Source organism: Talpa europaea, assembly GCF_964194135.1.
Source record: "Talpa europaea genome assembly, chromosome: 7".
Lineage (NCBI taxonomy): Eukaryota > Metazoa > Chordata > Mammalia > Eulipotyphla > Talpidae > Talpa > Talpa europaea.
In genome coordinates, this window is record NC_140074.1 from 12488845 (window position 1) to 12510147 (window position 21303).

Genomic DNA, 21303 nt, shown 5'->3' on the forward strand with positions numbered 1-21303 from the left:
ATACAAAAACACTAGTTCGAAAGGATATATGCATTCCTATGTTCACTGCTGCACTATTTACAATAGCCAAGCTACGGAAACATCTTCAGCGCCCAAGGGCAGATGAGTGGATTAGGAAGATGAGGTATATATACATAATGGAATGCTACTCAGCTATAAGAAGAGATGAAATTTTGCCATTTGCAACAACATGGATGAAACAGAGGGGATTATGCTTAGTGAAATAGGTCAGAAGAAAAGACAAATATTGGTTACTTTCATTCATTTATGGAATACAGAGAAACAAAGAAACAGACAAAACTAGCTAAAACAAATCCAACAATATGAAGCTATCAGAAGGAGAGGGTGAGGTGAGAGAGTAAGTGGGGTAAGGGTCCATCAGACTATCAGACTGTGGTGGGTATGGTCGAGAAACATACATATGAAGAGGTATGAATCTATACCCCTAAAACATAGTGATGTAAATCGATGTTACCTAAAAAACAAAACAAAAACCACACCGATCATCATGGCCCATCTCACATTTGTCAACAGCTTTCCATTTTCTAATAAAGAAGAAATTTCTTGCCTTAAAAAACCAAACATTTTTATAAGCCCTCTCCTACTCTCAGTCCAATTTTTCAGCTTCAGTCACACTGCAGCCCTCATATTCTCCCCAAGCTCCACTTTCCTCATGATTTGAGCACTCTATTCTCTGTGTAGAATTACTTTTTCAGTTCTTCTCATCCGAACAAACCCTTCAGGTTCCAGCTCAACTGATACTCCTTGAAGGGCCCTCTGGCTCCCCAAGACAGGGTGATTTGCCTCCTTCTCTGTGGTTAATACACTTACCAAATGCATTAAAGTTATGTTCATTAGCTCCCTCCTCTTCTAAACTAACCTGTTTTCTCAACACTGGAACACAGTAGGTCTGTTAAATGGATTCAAGTTTTTTTAAAGGGTCATGTCTTTGAATACTATTCTTGATCACAGGCAGGCCCCTGCCTCTGGAGCCTCCACCTCGTCTGTTGCACTGACGCTTGTGGACGCCCAGTCATTACCCCTTGTCCTCTTGCCTCAGCACCAGGGAATGTCAGAGCTTCTCACAGCAGAAGCAGGGCTAAAAGGGGAACATTACCCCAGAGAATGCCAGAAACATCAGTTTAATATAAACAGCATATTCACAAGACAAGCAGAAACCAGAAACACTTAGGCTGTCTTAGCTTAATTTCAGGTAAAAACCTTCTTATATATGAAAACAAAACATTGACTATGCTAATTTGGCTCAATTAACTTACTCCAAGTTATTGGAATGAACAAACAGACCTGGAATTCTGATTTTTCCACCACTCACAACTTTCCTAAATTCATCCAGCCCAGTGTGCTTTTAACATAGTCTGACTGTGAATGGCCCACAGACTAAAGAGGAAATTTGTTAGTTACATAATTTTAATTCAATTTGGACACAGTTCACAATTTCTAGTATTACATGTAATGTTATTTGAAAAATTCACAAATGAGATACTTCTCCCACTCATGAAATCTGGTCATAAAGTGCTATTATATTCTTGTTGGGATTTTTTAAAAAAGTTATTTCTGAGATAACTTTGTAAAACATTACTACATTAGGTGCTCAATTCCTAAAGATGGCGTGATGCCAGTATTATTCAAAACAGGCAACAAAGTTAGATATACTTAACTGAGGAAAAAATGAACTTTCACCAACCATTACCCAATTTTTCTTGTTCATTTCTGGGAGATACTGGAAACAAGCCCATAGCATACAGTTCCTCCAAGCCTGAGACATATCACATTTAATTCCTTACAAAAATGAGGAAACAGTCTGGGAGGTCAAATTGCAAAACCAAACTCAAGAAATAAAAACAAAACACCACAATGAAAACACTTCTAACAGAAATGTTCTCTTTTAATAACACATAAAAATAGTGTTGCTAGATCTGGGTACCAGTTTGGATTACAGTTAATCTCTGGGCCTTGCTGTTTTCATCATCACGTTTTTTAGTATTACAATGTCAATGAAAAAGGTCCATAAAAAAATTAAAGCCAGAGTTGACAGATATCAAGGTTTAAAGAGAAAAAAATTACAGTGAACTTGGTGATGACCCAGATTCATTAAGAGCTAACAGGAGCCCTTTGAATGGTGAGTCAAAACACACTGAAATAATTACATTATTGTTCTCAGTAGTACTTTCACCTTCCAGACTAGTAGAAATGAAGGTAAATCCATGAACACCAATGACAACTTTGCCAAAAAGGTAAAGTTGTCATGATTTTGTGAGGCTATTTTTATAATTTCTGAAGTGGGATGTCAGGAAAAATCTTTATTCTCAAACAGGATAACATTTTATGTGTGTATTTTTAACTCTTCCCTTTGAAACCAAAATATTAAAGTGAACTAATGATTTAAGACAAGGAAAAAAGGCATGTTGCTAAAGGAAAGTGAAGAGCTGGTCAAACCCAGTCTGTTTGCTCAGTTCATGGACAAAGTAGATTTCTCCTTATCCTGAATTCATCTCATTTAGATAATGGCAATATTAATTTGAGAATAATCAGTTTCTACATTTCTCTTGAAGTTGTATGGAATCCACTTAAATCCCCAAGGAAACAAATAAAGCCTTTTATTTTCTCCTTTGAATGGTTTCATAGTCTTAAATAACTTTTTCTTATGAAAACAGTAGCTTATTCTAAAAATAAAGAACAATTAGAATTCCAGAGATCATCATTTAGTTATTTGGCACCTCTCTTTAGAGTTATTTAATCTCTGCTAACTCTTCTTCATCTAGCTGAGATCACGCTACATATGCAATTTATATTTGGCTCACTGAACTATGAGTAACATGGTCCAAGTGTTATTAAGAACAATAGAGATATAACTGTAAAGGCTCCCTAATAATTCACTTTAAGGACATACTATAATTTAACAAATCATTTTCCTTTGCTGAACATTTAGAATACTTCTAAGTTCTCATAAATAATACCTTAATGAATACTATTCAGTCATAAGGTTTTTCTGAATTTCAGATGGTGGAAATTCCAAGAAAAGGGTATGGAAATTTCTAATTTACAGTGTTATCAGTAGTGTATAAAAGTGTCACCCTCCTTGCACCTCTATAATTAATAATGTTTGTTTTCTAATCTTAATTATGCTGATAAGAGAAAATGGCATCTCAAGGATTTAATTTACTTTTTTATTACTTGTAAGGTTGAAAGCTTTCTACACTATTTACCCTTTGCATTTCCTGGTATTATGAAATGTCCACTTCCTTGTCCATTTATCTGCTGAGTTTCACTATTTTTTTAAATAGATGGTACACATTCTTTATTAAAAATATTCATTCTTTTATGCAAATCAAGTTATTTCGTTATCTTTGAAGTCACTAAATCTTTAGATTGTTTTCCTTTTCTGATTCATTCATTGCTTCTAAATTTAGAAAGGTCATTCTCATCAAATTATCTGACATGTACATAAATTTTTAGTGATTTAATTCTAAAAATATTAATGCTTTAATTCATATGAACATTTCTCTTCACTAAAGTAAATCTTCTCAGAATTGTACAGAAAAGCTATTTCTTGCCCCACTGATAGCTGAAAATAACATTATCTAGGTATACTTCTAAGTTAAGATATCAGCCTTCCAGCAGTATCTGGTTGCCCTCCCTGTTTCGAAACCCTGTTGTATAATCTGGCAGTTATTTCTACAAAAGATGGAACTGTGGGCTTGAGTGTGTGACTTGCTTTGATTAATGTCATTGTGAATAAGTGTTATTCTATGCCAGTCCTGATCTAGCCCTCAAGAGCTATTTCAAATTCTTTGCTGGCCCTCCTGAGCCTCTGCAGTCTCCCAATAGCTGCTGCTTCCTCCAGGCTGGGCCCACAAAGAGATACAAAGAATCGAGTTGTCCCCTTGCAGTGCAGGCAGTGCAGTCAACCCAAGCACTGCAGCATGAAGCATGCTGCCCAAGTGCATGTGCTCAGATAAGTTGCACTCCCAACCAATATGCAGGTGTGTAAAAAACACATGGTCATCATTGCCTACCACTGAGATTTTAGAGTAATTGGTAGAATTCTGTCAGGAAGAGAGAACTGGATCTCCCAAACAATAGAAGAAAGAACAAAGAAAAAGAAGGGGATAAGCATTATAGACATCCACATGGAGAGGCAAAGATAGCCAGATATGAAATAGTTACTTGGAATCAAGGAATAAGGCTCTAGTAGTTAGAAAAAAACACCAAATCCTCTTAAAGTCAACACATACTTGTACTGCCAAGTTCTCATGGATGAAATTCATGTGTGTGTTCTTCACCCAGATCCTAAGCTGGAGTTAAACACAAGCTGCTCCAACCCAAGAAAGAGGGGGGGAAAAAAGGTTTAAAGACTACAAATCAGAGACTTTCTGTAAGGGACAGGGAGTAGAGGGATCAAAACAGGGGACAGAAGAGCACAAGGGACTACGGTGATGGTTCATGGGTGAATTGGTCAATTGGTGGTAGGAATTTTATAGGGAATATACCTGAAAGGAGAAAGCATTCAAAAGCATGCATTGTATAAAAATGAATAATGATGTAATATATATATATAAGTATAAAGAAAGAACTGTATCAACTCCCTCAAAAGGTATTCTCTGGAAATTCTATATTAAGTTTGAATTTTCCTGAATATATTTTTTCAAAGATCTTCTTCTTACATTTAATAACCACCCCCCACAAGATTTTACACAAAGCAGAAGATCCAGGTTTTTATCTTAATCTCTCACCTTCTGTTGAAATCAACCTGGATGGAATGATCAATTACAAGATCAGCAGGACAGACAGGGTTTATCTTCTCTGGATCTCCTCCTAACTTTTTCACAGCATCACGCATTGCAGCAAAGTCAACCACAGCGGGCACACCCCTAAGGAAAGGGAGAATTAAGCAGAAAACAAATCTGTTAAGGTGTACTTGGATTTTTCAGGTTTGCCTCCACTGATAATACTGGCAGTAGGGCTGTCTCATCAGTGGAGTTGACTATGGATGACTCAGAATGTGAAAGTTTCTAAACACATTTCCTTGAGCAGAAATTAGGCAGTAAATGCCAAGACTGAGTAGTATCTCCATATGCAATTTTATCACTGCATTAAAGCTGAATATGATGAATACAGTCTAACTAGAGATACTATGGGGATGCTTAGTGACTCTGGAACTTTTATTGCCATGACTGTTTCCCATTCATGTGGTGGGATGACAAACACCTGGAAATGACATACAAATCACACCTTCAACTTCAGGCTGAATTTAAAGGGCTGGAAACAATTCAGAAAAGTAGGCTATGAATCAAATTTATATGAAGTGAATTCTTCCCTTTTATTATGTCAGAGTATAATATTTGGGTGATCTTCCAGTAGAAAAATAAAACTTGGTTTCTAGAAGGATGAAATACTATCATTTAAAAATGTTAAATAGTGGCTGTGATGGGGAGCAAAGATTTCTGGGAATAGCAGGATGTGAACTAAGGTTTAATGGCAACAAGTCAGGCCCTGTGAACTACATCTCTCTCCTCAGGGGACAGCACATCAATGTCCCAAGGTCAGCTGTTTGGAACCTAGTTCCCTGGGTGACGGACATGGGGGAGTAAAGATTCCAGGATCACTCACCCCAAGCTGTTTCTTTCACCATTTGCTAGTATCATGTAGAACCAGGATCTTTGAGACCAAAGATGACAACCCTTATCAAAGGAAAAGGTTAGTGTCTACACGCCCCAATTTACCTGAGACAATCCTGATTGACTCCCAGTATTGGCTGGGTGTTAACAGCCTACTTTTGCTTTCAAAAGTGTCAGGAATTTGGGTGATAAGTTACACAGTTGCTCTGTGTGTGTGTGTGTGTAAAGCTTTCTCTAAAGGCTGACAAGATGGGCAGAGGAGAGTAAGGTGATATTAAGCTCACGTAAAGTCCTGCAGGATGACGCGGGCAGGTTTAAATGGCACTTCTATGTTCTTATGCTGCATGACATTCCAATTTAGGATATTTTCAATGTCATTTTTCTTCACCAAAAATTGATCACAGTTCCGAACAGCTGCCTCCAAGAGAACTCTGATAGAAAATGGTAAGCGTCCTAGGAGTAAAGGAGAAAGTGTAACAAAATAAACACCATGAAACACCTTATTATAAGAGTTCTTCAAAGTCAATCTTCATATAAGTTTGATACCAGACATTAGACTGTTCTTCCAATGGTGAAAAGGTAATGTCTAAAGTGATCAACAGTTTGTGGCTATTGAATGGTTTCTAGAGGCATTCAGTAGTAGAAATAATCTGCAGGCTTGGCAAAAATAAAATATTACAGTTCATTCTTTCACATTAACGCTTACCTTGCCTTAGATTGCAATCACAGAAAATGTCCCTTAAGTCACCATGAAAGAAATTTGTCTAAATGTTTATCGTAGTATTTGTTAACACAGACTAATATTTCTTATGAAAACTAATGTTCAAGAAATGAGAAAATAAACCATTTCAATTATGGCAATTAAGGCCAAAGTATAGTCATGTACATCTTTCAAAGGAAATAAGACCTTACACATAATGCAGTCTGGCTACTAGCAACTGGAATTTCTAAAAATAAAACCATAGTAACTCATAAGGAAAACTATTTTGTTTATTTGTAAAGTAAAGTTTCATCCTGAGACAGGAAAATTATTTACCAATAATATCTGGAAAAGGCAAGAGTGCAAAGGCAGAAAGAGCACAGGATGTGGAATAAAAAAGATGGTGTCTTTATCCTCTGCTGCCCACACACTTGTTATTTGATCATGTCATTGACCCTCTCTGGGCTGCAGCTTCCTCAGGACTATAAAATATACATAGTTGTAAGTACTGGGTTTCTCCTATTGATTATGGGGGGAAATTCAAACGTACACATTTGAATTTTGTACCTTTTAGAATATTATGGTAACACTTTGAAAAGTTAATGTATTATAACAGTATTTCCCTGGCTTTATTAATAAAATTATATAAAAATTTAAAAGAAGGGCATCTTTCATTTTATAATCACGATCCCATTAGGGTAGCTATTAAATAATATGTATGTACAAAGACTATACTGTAACGTGTTATCAGAATGCTACATGTATATAATCACTGTTAGCCACTTACGCAAGAGCAATGTAAGAAAGGTGTGGGTGAGCTATGCGTCTATGTGTTTAATCCAGCACCATACAGTCATTTTCTGCTGCTCCCTCTTCCAACTCTCCTAAAGGCTAATTAATTACATAGCTTTATTATTATGCGAGGAACATTCTAATTGCGTTGGAGCAATTACATCACAGAGCTGTATACCTACCATATCTTGAATCCTTCAATTTATTCAAATTGAAGAATTTCTTTCCTGGCTCTGTAGGATCCAAAGGCTCAGCAAGATGTGCAAATGGGTTGCTCATGATTCCTGATACCCACGTGTCCCTGAGAAGGAAAGAGAACATGTAAACTGATGTTCAAAGAGAGACAGAACTTATTCTGATGAGTGTTTGTTCTCTTTAATGACAGTACAGGTTTCCTTTAGGGTATCACTTCTTATCTTTTCAAAGTAGGGGGAAGGTAGGACATAAATGAATATAAGAACAATATTCTTAGCAAATAAAATGAGCTTCTGTGAAAGGCAGCATTTGCCTCTCAAGAGAGCAGAGCATCTGAAATGTCTTTTGTCTTATTTCTACAACTCCTGGAAGTGAAGGATGTGTCTCGTGGTAAATCTTAAACATATGAACAGACCTCTTAGCTGGACTCATGTCTGGCTGGGCAGGAGGTAAGAAGTCCACAGCAAGTGACATTATGCAACAAGTTTAAAACCTGAACTTTGGAAGTGGGAACATGAAAACAGTTGTTTTCTGCTATAACAGTCTCTGCAGCATTTTTTAAAAACACGTTAGTTAGAAGTCTTCCTGATTCACTTTTGTATTTGGCAGCAACAGTGTGTTCACATCTGGGGATCTTTAAGGTACACTGTGGTGGCATAAAGGCCCAAACTCCCCAGATGTGTGTGAAAAGGAGCCTGTATCCCTTCTGCTCTGGGCAGGACTTCTCCTATATTTCTTTACATATTACAAGCAATAAACAAGAAAGGACACTGTTCCTGGCCTCCACCACACAGATATAAACAGCGATCTCAAATAACTCTACAAGGTAGAGGAAAATTCCCTGGGGTAGGAGTCAGAAAGACTTGACTTTCTAAATTACTGTGCAGGTTTGCAGCATGAGGACCAAATCAACTCAACTATGGGCCCTACTTGACCAAAGGACCACCAGTCTGTCACCTGTCCCAACTTACCCCAGCAGATGATCTGGACCAGAAGAATGATAAGGCAACCGGAATGGGAAAATCTAGGTAAGAAGCGGTGGACAGGGTGGGGATGAGGACAGTCCTGAGCAGGCAAATAGATGCAGCAGCTGAAATAGAAAACAAGTGGTGGACTGATTAAAAAGCAAAGATTTTTTAATACTGAATTTGCAAAATTTAGGAAAAAATGGTTGTTGAGTGACTGGAGAATCATTAAGGGGGAGAAGAAATAAAACTGAACACCAGGTGTGGTAGCAGGTTTTTAGGGCTACTTTGGCTTTAGTTGGGGGGTGGGGAGAGGGCCTATAAGGTGAAGGGCGACAGAAATGCCAGAGATTTGTTACTGATCCCAGCTAAACAACAAGCCAATGAGGAGGGAAAAACTTGTACACACGCATTGTTCAGTAAGAAATGCGGACACTTGTCTCCCGAAGCAAACAGCGATAAGTCCGTGCACTCAGAAAATGAGACAAGTAACTCCACTGACTGGAATTCTAAAGAATATGAGAATTCAAAAAAGCAATGATGCGCTGCTTCTTCAGTTTGTCACTGATGTCACTGTCCCTAGACTTAACTTTTCCACTCAAATAGTAGCAAATGCAACAGTAAAACTGCTGTGTTGCCTGTCTGGGTAGTGGTTTGACAGCAGAGCTGACCCTTTGCAGAGGCTGTGGACATTTCTGAATCCCTGCATCTAGGGGAAATGGTGGGAAACCCTCACAGAACCAGGAAAGGTGGGTCATTCACATCTTGAAAACCCTGAAGTCTCATCCTTATCTCTGTGTCAAGTCCTAAAGGGTCAGGGTCCAAAGTCTGCCAAGATTCTATGGCAAAAGCAGTTGTTAAGTTGTACGGAATTTGCCAAGAGGCAGTGAGGACAAAAATGTGTCAGCTGACTACTACGTAGCTTACAAACGCCCTGGGCATAATTCTGGAAGGCTTGCACGATCCCCACTACTTCCACCATCCTGTAAAGCCAGCTCGTATGACAGGAGGGACATGGTGACCAAATGTAGAAAACGCCTGGAGTACTCCACCACCTCCTTTTCCTTAGAAACTAGGTAACTGTCTAGCTTCACTAGATTAATGATGCAAATTCCAGCTGCAGAAGTGAAGACAGAGGACCACTAATTACTAAGCAAAAGCTCAGCCAAGTGCATTGTCTCAACTCTAGCAACAAGCAGTAAATGAAAGCCTATCATTACTCCCATTTTACAACCCAGGAAACCACAGCTCAGGGGGATGAAAAAACTTACCAAAGGGCATGCATCTGGTAAGAAAGAGGCAGAAGGAGGCTTTAAACTCTGGCTCTTCCACCTGCCTCTAGGTGCAGCAATTTCCATTCTGAAGATGATGCTGACTAGAGGTCACCCCTCAATCCCCCAGAGCTGTAGAAAGCCAAGAGGCTCAAGGGCCTGAGAAATTCTCCTGTGAGACTCAGCTTTGAATAATGGAGTTGCCTTTCCCAAATTCTTTTCAGGGGCCACCCAGCACTAATGTCTGAGCCAGCTTTTGATTATGCCATGTCTGTGGCCACTCTACTGAGTTACAGGACAGTGGGAAGCAACAGGAGCTGTGTTCTGGCACCCCCAAAACTGGTTGTGCCTGAAGTTGGGAAATAGCCCCTTCATATAAGGCTCAGGTCTCTGGAAATCAGAGCCACCCAAGATTCTTCTACTCATCCCATCTCTCTTGTCTCAAATCCTCTTAGAGGAGTTCCCAGTGCTTACTAATCCCAAGAGAAAGCCAAAACAACTATGTTCCAACTACGTGTAAGGAAAAGATATTTAGCTTGGAAAGGGGCCAGATGCAAAGTACATCCCAAATGCTTCCCAGGTCTGCCTGATCCCCCACCCCCATGACACGAGTATTACCACAGGTCCTATGGACTCCAGAACTCTGCCAAGATTTGTTTTTATTTTTTCCCAGAACCCCACCAACTGGTCAGGGAGCTCTGCTACTTCCAGTATCCACAGCACAGACTCATTGTTTCAATCCCTTTCTGTTCTTAATTCTGCTCCCCTCCTCTCCGCTTTGTTCCCGCTTCTTTTCCCCTCCTGTTTATCTAATCCCTATTCAATGCTAATAAGAGAGGAATGAACAGAATCCAAGTGGAATTTTAGGGAGAGAGTGGAGTGTTATCCTAGTGGTCAGGTTGCTGCTGCCTTTTCTGCCCTATGGAATAAGGCCGTGCTTTCTGGAGGCAAAGGAAGAAAGGAGAAAAGGAAAAGGAAAAAGAAAAAAAAAAGAGATTAAAAATTTAAAAAATGAAAAACGGGGAACTGTTATCTGTTAGGCAGTGAGGCGGAGCTCATTCAGATTGTGTCCTTCCTGAACACCCGTGTTCAGAAAGCAAGACACTGAACCTTCATCAGGGGCCTCCGGGTCAAGAAGGACATACGAAAGGAATCCAAAAAGAGCTACTTGCATTGTATTTGAAACCCTTCACTACACCTAGGTCAACATTTTGAAAGTCTGGATAATTATTCGGTAGAGAAACTGTGTCTGAAGAAGCTAACCTATCTTGAAATACCAGCTGGGTGACTTGGGGAGCCTCAAGATCACCACAGGTACATTTTGTACATGGAGGAGAGAGGTTGGGCAAGGGAGTGTGGAACACTAGATTTTTAAAGTAAATCACTAAAAATACTAAATACTAAGCACAGAGAGCTGGATCTGAGACATGTAACAAGTCAAGCATACTCCTGGTGAAAAGGTGGAAGGCATCCAAAGCTGTAGTTCCTCCCCAATCACAGTCTTGCTGCTGACCTTCGAACTCAACTTAGGACACCTATAGGGGACATGGAGTGGCACCTTCACTTGTGCCTGTGTGGTATGCAATCAATCCACCACCATATACCTTGATTTTAGATGCTAAGAGGGCAATGAGATAGAATCAGAGAAAGTTGAACCTCTTGTTAAAAACCTTAGAGGCAAAAAAAGTCTGAAGGAATCATCACTTAAAAAGCAAAACAAAAACAAAAATCCTTAGAGAACATGGAGCTTATCCTCTTATGAGGAAAGAGAGGTCCTAAAGAGGAAGTGACTGCCTGGGGTTACAGGACCAGCCAACCCTAGAACCAGGAAGAGTATGTTTTTCTTCCAAAGAAATACAAATTTCTGGCAGGGAAAAAAATACTCAAAATATTTTAAAAGCACACCTGAAAAAAGTGTATTTAGGCACATCACAGTCTTCTGGTGGCTTTTGTGGGTTATTTCTGTAACCATTTACTGAAACTTCTGTGTGGTTCTGAATTCCAGAGAACTAACTGGTGGCTAAATTTTGGGCCAGCAACTTATTTTTAAGTTTGCAACAATCTGCTCCAGTGACCAATTTATTCCAAAGAAGGCAGTGGAGTAAGGACAAATCACTTGTATGATATAAACATCAACATCAGATTGAACTTACTCAGATTAAACCTAGGAAATGACTCACAAAGACTCACATTAGGTGATGTAAGTGAAATAGACAAAGCTGCAGAATAATACATATACTAGAATCTAATCTAAGTTAAAAACTTCAAGACTATAGTATATACTCATTCATATACACTGCTGTATATAAAAATTAATACAAAAAGGAAAGATATAGAATAAAGTTAATTGATTCTCCATAAGTAAGAGAATACATTGTGTAATGGGAATGGAGCAGGGCCTTTAACATTTTATGTTAAACAGACTCCAAAGTCTAGTTTCTGTAAGAATTCACTCATGTATTTACTTACTTGTTAAGAAGCTGAAGCAGTCATTTTCAATTTCTACATAAATATCTATAGAGGATAATTTATATAGGGAGAAATAGTGTCTCTATAAAGTGAGAGCCTGACATCTTCAGCAGTGTCTTTCAAAAGGAAGCCAGAATAGAGTTTCTGGAACTACAATATGCAGTTCTTTCATTAATAATGTCTGATGGGGATTTACTTGAAAGTAAATTTGTGTCTACTACTCTCAATAAACCCACAGTGCATTTCCAAATATGTCCTTTGTTCTAAAGAGAATTTCCGACCAGCTCACATTTAACATTGGAGGGACAGCTTCACACATCACAAAGGTCAAACACATCCCCCAAGCTGGACCTCCTTCCTTCCCAACATGCCAGACCTCGTTCCTCCTCCTGCAATCCCGGCAGGGAACCAAACTTGTTGCTGAAGCTTCGTGGGTGGTGGTGTAAAATATTACTAAGATATAGATGCTCACTGTAGAAACTTTCAAAAATGCAAGTGAACAAAGTTATCCATAATACCAGCATGTGGAGTTTTATTTAACATGACTTCTAAACATACCTGGGTTTCTTTTAAAAATGTCAGATCTCACATTATCTGGTAAATTGCCTTTTCACTCAGCAATGGGCCACATACATCTTTATGGGACGCTTTTAGCTACACCATAAAGATCTAACATTCAGGCACATGACAGTTTACTTAATGTTCAAACAATGCACCTTTGTGCACACTCCTTTGAGTAGGTCCTTAATCCATTTCCTTAAAATAAATTCCTACATTTCACAGTTCCTAGAAGCAGGACAGCCGGATGAAAGCATATGCACCTCCATTTAGTTACCTTCTCCAGGTTGCCTGGGGAAGGCTGCACCAAATTTCTTGACTTTTCTCTGAAACTGTGAATGGAGGTGCCTAAACAGGGTACTGTCATTTGTTTTCAGCTTTTGCTGAATCAAGAGATTAAAAAGCTAATCTTGGGCATTTCTTTAATAGCTAGTAAAAATGCATAGTTTTCCATCTGTCTGTTAGACCTCTGAATTTCTTCCGTTGTAAACTGCTTGTCTGCTCAACAGTCCATAGTAAATGACACTAAGATGGCCTCTGGGGGCCAAATGTCCTCATCTCTGAGGGGACTTGACTGAGCTATTAATCCAGGTGAGACTCAGCTCAGGAAAGGCTGGTACCACTACTGGCTGCTATCTGGTCTTGAGACACGCAGTCTACCAGGTTTTTTCTACATGAATGAGAGGTAGCCTGAAAATCTGTTGCATGATTTAAGACCATGCTCAGGGACATCTCAAACCTAATTGTTTATAGCAATTGTTTATAGGATAATTTGCTTAAATCAGGGGTAAAATCCCCACGTGGGCCAGTGAGTTTTGTGGTCTGTAATCCTAGATGGAACTTCCACACCTGGACAGGGATCTTGCAAAGGGATTTTGTGAGAGGCTAGGACAGCATACAGGCAGTTTACTGCTAAACCATCACTCCTGCGGGGGGGCTCTTTCCAGCCTTTGGTGTATGCGAATCTATGAATTAGCAACTTGGCTGTCAGAGGCGAATCCCCTTAGGTTGTCTTATGAGAGAGAAAGAGGCATAGAGATTTGAATAGGCCCTACAAGCACCCACAGGGTTTCCACATACCAGCAGGAGGGAGCAGAGGAGAGGTGTAACCTGAGCAGCAGAGCTCCTATCAGCTACTGGGTGGGGAGGGCAAAGGATAGAGGTGGAGTGTTGTATTTATTTTTTGGTGGGGGTGGGGTAGCACTTAGCCTATCAGTTTCCAGAAGTGCCCGTATAGCCTGAAAGAGCTTTCAGGTGGTGAGCTGGGAATCTCCACACCATGAGCTAAAGTACAGACAGCACTTCCTCTGCTGTTTACTTAGGATATCTAAAGACACTCAGAGTGGATTTTTTTAAATCTTTGCAAAGAACTTTGCAAAGAAAGAAGTTTCATGTGACTGGCCTACCTCTCTGTTTCTTCTCACACTTCCCTAAATACAGTCATCCAAAATGTTCTTGGCTTCCAACTCCTAAGTCAAAGCAATATTGTTATAGGGTAACCCCGATATAAAACGGGTTGCCTGGTTCCTCACTCGCGCACTCTAGGACATCATTTTCCCCCTAACAATATCACTGTATTCTAGGGTTTACCCCAGTTCTCTATGAGAATGAGCTATTCGTCACCCCCTTCTTTTTCTCCGTCCCTTACTCCTTCTCCTCCTTTGTTGCTTTAAAGAGAAATTAATTGGTCCCATTTCCGACTGACTGTTGTATATCTAAACATCATGCTACTTATAAACAACTTTCTGTCAAAAGTGAGATTCCAAGGATGTCTATGAAAGCATAAACAAGATTGAGGCCAGAACCTTTCAAGCCAACCAGTCACCATGGCTTATCAACTTGGTTCTTTTACAAAGCCAGAAATATTAGTTCTTTGCTATATTTCATTCATCTGAGAAACTGCAATAACTAAGTATCTCTGAATTTTCCCAGACACTAAGTCATCTCTTTAATCCTTTTGGCTCTTCATAAATTTTTTAAAACCTAGCAATCTCTTAAACTTGATACTTGTAACCAAAATTTTGAAGAAACAGTAGGAACTTTATTTTGAGAGGATGAAAAGAAAAAGAGTGAAGCAGAAGGAGAATCTTGGAGAAATGAATGGCTATCAAATCCATCAACATAGTTTCTTGGAGCACTAATTTAATACAAGGTGCTCTTATGCCCTTAAAATGAGTAAGACTTTGTGTCTTAGGTCAGGAAGCTCTGACCTCACACAAAACTTGTGTCTTTTCATTAAGTTTTAAGTTGCCAGTCCATTTTTACTTATTCTTCTGTCTCATCCTATACAACTGAACAGAATGTTCATACACATTTCTAGATTTTTTTCAAAAAGCTGTAACAGTTTTTTTAATTCAGTTTCGTTTTGAGTAAATCATATAATCTTTCTGGGCCTCAGTTTCCTAATCTGTAGCTTACGGTTAGCTGATGATCTAAAAAGACCCTTTTGAGTGAAAAAAAAATCATGATTCAGTCATTCATTTATCCAATATATATTTATGTTAACTCTCTAATTTGTGCTGAGAATGTTTTAAGACTGGAGATACTCCTAGGGAAGAATCCCTGCCCTCATGAGTGCTTCCATTTTAGTGAAAGGAGAGAAACTAAACAGGTAAACACACAGCATGGCACACAGCAACCAGGAGGAGGGTAATAGGGAATGTTAACAGGGCCATAAAGGATCTTGGGAGATCCAAGAAGGCCTCACTGACACAGAGCCACTTGAGCAGAACCTTGAAGTGAAGCGGCAAGCCATGTGTAATCTGACGGATGGATAAGACCATATGCAAAGCCCCTGAGAAGGGTCTGAGAAAGGCAAGGCAGCCAAAGCAAGATAAGTGAAAGCAAAAAAATGGAGATGAGGTAGGGCAGTAGCAGAGGTGGTTGCTGCAGGGACTTTGAAGGAAGACAAACCAAAAAGTACTCCCTTAACTGTACATTTGGCTTAAATTAAAGACTTCCAACATCAGAATTTGTTAAAGTTTTATAAGAAATTAACTCATAATTTGAAAATATTAGATTGCATTTAAAAAGTGGCTACTTGCTGAAATCTAACCGCCTGTGTCTCTGAACTTCACTATTAAGTAACACTGGAAAATTTCAGGATGTACAGAAAAATGAGCATGACTCACTCGGCAGATGTGCACAGCTACCGCCAATGACAAAGATCAGGATTTAGGGGACGGGAGGCATGACCACTGCAATGTCTGACTGAGCAGCCTCTGCCTCTTTGAGGCACCCCCCATTCCAGGCTCACAGACCCAGAAGCAATTCCCAAAGGACAAAGATTTACCCAACACGTCCGTTAAGCTCAAACAGAAAATAGTCATTTTTTTTAATCCAATTTTCTTTTTTTTTTTTTAAAGATTTATTTATTCATGCATACAAGAACCAGGGTACAGGCCAGATGCACGGGAGGGTGAGAGGATTCACCAGAGACAGAGTGGGGAACAGAACAGGCAGACTGACTGAAATACACTGCTGAGGGGAGCAGCGGGCAAGACAGGAGAGGTCTGCTCCGCCATGTGGGTTGCTCCCTGGCCAGGCCGGGGCCAGAGAGCAGATCGAACTCAATGTGCAGTGGCTGGCAAAGCTTGATAGTGTTGTGTCTGTAACCCCTGACCCATCAGGGAGGCCCTGATAGATAATTTTTAAAGGACAGGTTGATGTCAATAACCCATCTCCAGACCACACTATTCCCTAAAATGCAACTGATTAGTTATCTGAGCAAATAATGGTTTTCTGGGATATAACATCCTGAAAGCCAATCCTGAGGTTGGATCTTGACCCCACCACTATCCTCGCTACCCCTACGCTGCGCTTTTAGTATGGCTGCCCTAGCACAGTTCTTGCATATAATACACTGTCTGCCATGACTCATTCACTTCTTCTCAACCAAAAATTCATACCTGGTGATCATGTAGGGTACTTTCGTAGACTGATGCACCTTCTATATGTACTTTGCTTTATAATTTTACAATAACTGTCATAAAATTGATGGTAAGAATAAGGAGCAACTATTCAGCCTCATGTTTATTTGAGCAACAACCCAGGAAAGTCTCATGTCACACTATTTGAGCAATAACCCAAGCAAGCCTCACTTTTCAGGCTTGCCCAGAGTTCTCCTTAGGTCAAGAGAAGAAAAAGAGGGAAGCAAAACAAGAGGATGTGAACACAGCCTTGCTAATTCATCAGGAAGTGAACTATTGACAACAAAAACTAAAGCAGGGCCTCCCTGGTGGCGCCCTCGGGGTGAGGGTCCCACATGGCACACAGACCTCTCCTGCCGCCCGCTGCTCCCCTCAGCAGTGCACTTCGTCAGTCTGCCTGTTCTGCTCCCCACTCTGGCTCTGGTGAATTCTCTCACCCTCCCGTGCTTCTGACTGTACCCAGTGCTTGTATAAACAAACAAACAAACAAATAAATAAATCTTTAAAAAAAAAACCCAAAAAACTAAAGCAGAACATGAATCTAACAAATGATTAGTTCAAGCCTAATGCTATGGCATTAAAGAATATATATTTACCTCAAGATCTTTATTTGTCTTCCAAAGACAGCTAATGCTTAGAAAGACAACTTCCCATCTTTGCATGTTTACAAAATGTAATCTTAAAGATTTGCAATCTTCACTTAAAATCAGACTCTGCCACTTACTGCCATAGACAAGATTTGATCTAAACCTCAGTCTATTCATTTGCAGATTTACGGTAACAATGGCTGGACTGCACTATTCTTCCAGGCTCACCATGGTTGCTGTGATAATTAAACAAGGTAATAATAGAGAAAAGAGCAGAGTACATCTGTTAGTCCATACCTGTGAACTGCATTATTCATGAGATTGATATCAACTTACTTTATGGAATGTGTTGGCTCAAAATTGACCTTTTTTTTTTTTTAACTGAAGACTCAAATCTACAACTTAAAAAACAATGGATATTCTAAAATATAGCCAGTCATATCTGCTGGAGGGAAAAATATTCTGAAATCAGAGAATACGCAAAGGTTCCAGATACAGATGTGACAAATGACATTGACCATAAAGAAATCCTCCCAAAACTTGCCTTTTTATATTAACTCAGTTAATGGTGACTTCATCATAATTCTTTAAAATCTTTTAAAATTCCTAGAGTTGAGATCAAAGGTTCTTGGTTCTAGGTAATACCTGAAGATCTTTCTTTCTTTTTTTTTTTTTAAAGATTTATTTATTCATGCACACAAGAATTGGGGCCAGGCCAGATGTGTAGGGGGTGAGAGGATTCACCAAAGACAGATTGGGGAGCAGAACAGGCAGACAGGAGAGGTCTGCCGTGCCATGTGGGTATCTTCCTAGCCAGTCGGGATCGAACCCGTGCCGCAGAGGCCGTGGACAGCTTCACAGCGCTGCATTCAACCGCCTGCGCCACCAGGGAGGCCTGAAGATCTTTCTTTTAACATGAGGTATTTCCTTTATAACAAAAAGTTTCTCCAGTGATCTTAAAATTTTCAAATTAATTTAGCATGTTTCTTGAGCATCTTCTTTGAAGTAAGCATTTCCAAGTAAGTACTACAGGAGAGCGACAGGGAAAATACTCCTTATTTTATAGGAATAGTACAATCTAAGATAAACACATAAATAGCTATAATATGATACAGACACAGGAAAGAGTTCAGTTTAACTGTGCAAATTGAGAAAGGTTTTACAGGAGAGAGCTGGGAAAAGAGGGAATATTGGTTTAGAAGGCAGCAGAGTAGATGCAAAATTAGAAAAAGAGGATGACACAGCAAGGGTTCAAGGGTCATTCAGTACTTGAGTTTGGCTGACACTAGGGTTAAATAGTTTCAAGATTTTGCGACAGCAGTCAGTACATACTTGTTTTTTAAAAGACACAACAGAGAATAGTTTAAAAATGTATGCAGTTGCATTTTTAACAGCCAGCTCCTAGCAGGAAGAAAGAAGTGAGTCTGTGGAGTCTGTGGATGAAACAGGAGTGGTCTGTGGAGTCTGTGGATGAAACAGGAGTGGCCAATAACTGTGAAATAATGTGAAGGCTAGCGGTTATACTCTGCTCTCCACTCCTCTCTATATACCTGACAGTTTTCATTAAAAACAGCTAATGAAGAAATGAAAGTCAGTTTATGGAGGGAGTGTCAGCTGCTGGTTCTCAGGTGATGGTACTAATCCTATGGAGAGCTTTCTAAACTGAGGGTCAACTGGAGGGTAAGGGTGGGGCCAAAGGTGGCAGCAACTCCACGGGGAAGTAGACAGCAGTGTGACAAAGGTGCCTCTGCAGGGCTGTTCTCAATTCCCCATGCCTATGTTGTGCATTTACTTCTCCCGTTCCCACTGGGAGAGAGGGAAAGGTAGGGGCTGCTACTAGGCCAGTCTAAGAAAACTGAAGGCAACTACATATTCCTGCAGGTTCTACCTGTGCTAGTAACTACAGTGGTTACTGTTGGTCATGTCGCCTTAGTATTTGCTCACATTTAATACTTGTTACATCAGATTTTAAAAAAAAGATTTATTTTATTTCTACAAACAAGAATTGGGGCACAGGCCAGAGGTGCGGGGGGTGAGAGGATTCACCAGAGACAGAGTGGGGAGCAGAACAGCCAGACTGACTGAAATACACTGCTGAGGGGAGCAGCAGGAAGAAAGGAGAGGTCTGCTGCGCCATGTGGTTAGCTCCCTGGCTGGGGATCGAACTCGTGCTGTAGTGGCTGCGGATAGCTTCATAGTGCTGAAAATGAATCCCGTGCACCACCAGAGAGGCACCAATACTTGTTATATCAGATTTATACATGTTTAATACTTGCCACATAAGCAACATGAAGAAAATTTAAAAACCAACTGTACCTCACAAGGGAAGAGTAGCCAGCATTTGTGAATCCTCTGCCCTGTCCATGCAATTCACACCCTACACACAGGCACATGCTTTGGCCTCCTTATAAAAACCTACTTTCACAGGGAAATATTCTAGGGTAACATGTTTTATAATACCAGTTTAAGGGCTGAATAATAGTCCATCAAAGACCACTTTGATCTGGTGCTTCTAACCTTGGACAGGGATTTAAGTCAAATACTGTTTAATACAGGTTTTCATCTGAGAGGGTGCGCTCTCAAGATGACTTTCAGTTAATGTATACTAGAATTACATATGCTAGCTCAGAACTGTGCTGTGACAATTCATGTAATTATTTTTATTGGGGGAGAAGGGATTTCAGTAAAATTTTTACCAGAGAAATTACCTGTCTCCCTTTTAAAAGCATAGGTTGTCTGACTTTTAGCTTTTTATTGTCTATGTTTTTTGGTTGGACAAGCAGTACATGCATATTGCAGTACAAAGAATAACAATAAAAGTTCCCTGCCTTCTCTCCACCCCATTCTACTACCCAGATCTGACTACCATTAATAGTTTGCTATATGTATCTTTCATATATTTATAAGGCTATTTTAAATATGGAATGTCTGATCACACATACACACAGTTCAGGCATATATAAAAATATGCATCTATAAAAATATAAAAATCTATATATAAAAATATGCATTTACACAACTAGGCATATACACACCATATATGCGCATACACATTATATGTATTCTTATACATTATGTATACATTTAGGACTTGTCTTCCTTTTTAAACATTTTCTTGGTCTCTGTCCTGGAGTCAGGACAGTGGTTAGAGACAAGATGGATTAGCCGGCAGGTCCAGCCCTCTCAGCATAATGTCTGACATGTCTCAGAAAGATAGCTGGGAATAAAGACCCACTCACACTCCAGGCTGTGTCCTCAAAACTACACATACTTGGTCTGCCTTTAAACTACCTACTGTGTATTTTTCCACAGATTCCAAATCCTTTGCAGTTGGAAACTGCAATCCTTTGCAGTTGCTACTTCCAACTGTATCCACCTTGGAGGATCAAGTGCCTGGCAGCCAGGCATAAAGTCCTGAAGAAATTCCTTTCCCATGAAAGCACCTCCTTGAAGCAAGGCCCCTGTCCTGTTCTAGCATAGCAAGTGATGGTCTAGCCCCTGTTTTTGTAAATGAAATTTCTCCTGGAGCCCAGCTGTGCCCATTCGTTGTCTAATGTCTATGACTACTTTCACACCTCCAAAGTGTGAAATATTTACTGTCTGCCCCTTTACTGAAAAAATGTGCTGTTCTGTGCACTTGGATGTGGTGAAAACACACTGCTTTTCCTTATCTAAAGTTTTGAGGGCTGGACTCACACAGTTCACATCCAGTGTCTGTCCAGACTGAAGAGTTTGTTTTCTATTAAAATATAAACAAGCAAAAAGCACGCTGGCTCTAACAGTAAGAATGATGCGCTGGTGAACATTTAACAACTTTCTCTCCAGCAGGTAAAAGCCCTGATTAAGAGCACTTGCCAATCTCCAAGGTGGACATATTTCCATAATGGCTTATTTCAAACTAAAGAATGTGGTGTCACAGAACACAGCATTGGAAACAGATGCACACAAATGCCAGTGCAAGCCACAAGCCACCTCCAGCAAACGCTGGCACCTGGGACATCAATGGCCCAACCTCTTACTCGAAAGATGATGAAAGTGAGGTTGAGAGAGACAATGTCTTCCCCAAGGCTGGAACTCATTTCCCTGTACAGACACTGGCTGCTTCACAGGGAGTTGCTCCTTCGGTGAAGGGAAGGCAGAGAAATTCTTTGCCAGGCACATGGCAATACATGTTGGTTTTGTCATTATCTTTACAGTG

The 21303-nt window shown here is 39.8% G+C and overlaps 1 protein-coding gene across 1 annotated transcript in view; it reads right to left on the reverse strand.

Annotated features, from left to right (window-relative positions):
* The window catches only part of ACO1 (aconitase 1), a gene marked incomplete at both ends in the record, with an annotated part of 32412 nt that extends 25002 nt beyond the window's left edge, over positions 1–7410 (reverse strand). Inside the window, 3 exons of the mRNA XM_084237618.1 lie at positions 4755–4892; positions 5924–6092; positions 7314–7410. Coding sequence (XP_084093744.1) covers positions 4755–4892; positions 5924–6092; positions 7314–7410 — 404 coding nt within the window. The remainder of the gene's footprint in view (positions 1–4754; positions 4893–5923; positions 6093–7313) is intronic.
* Positions 7411–21303: the final 13893 nt, after the last annotated feature.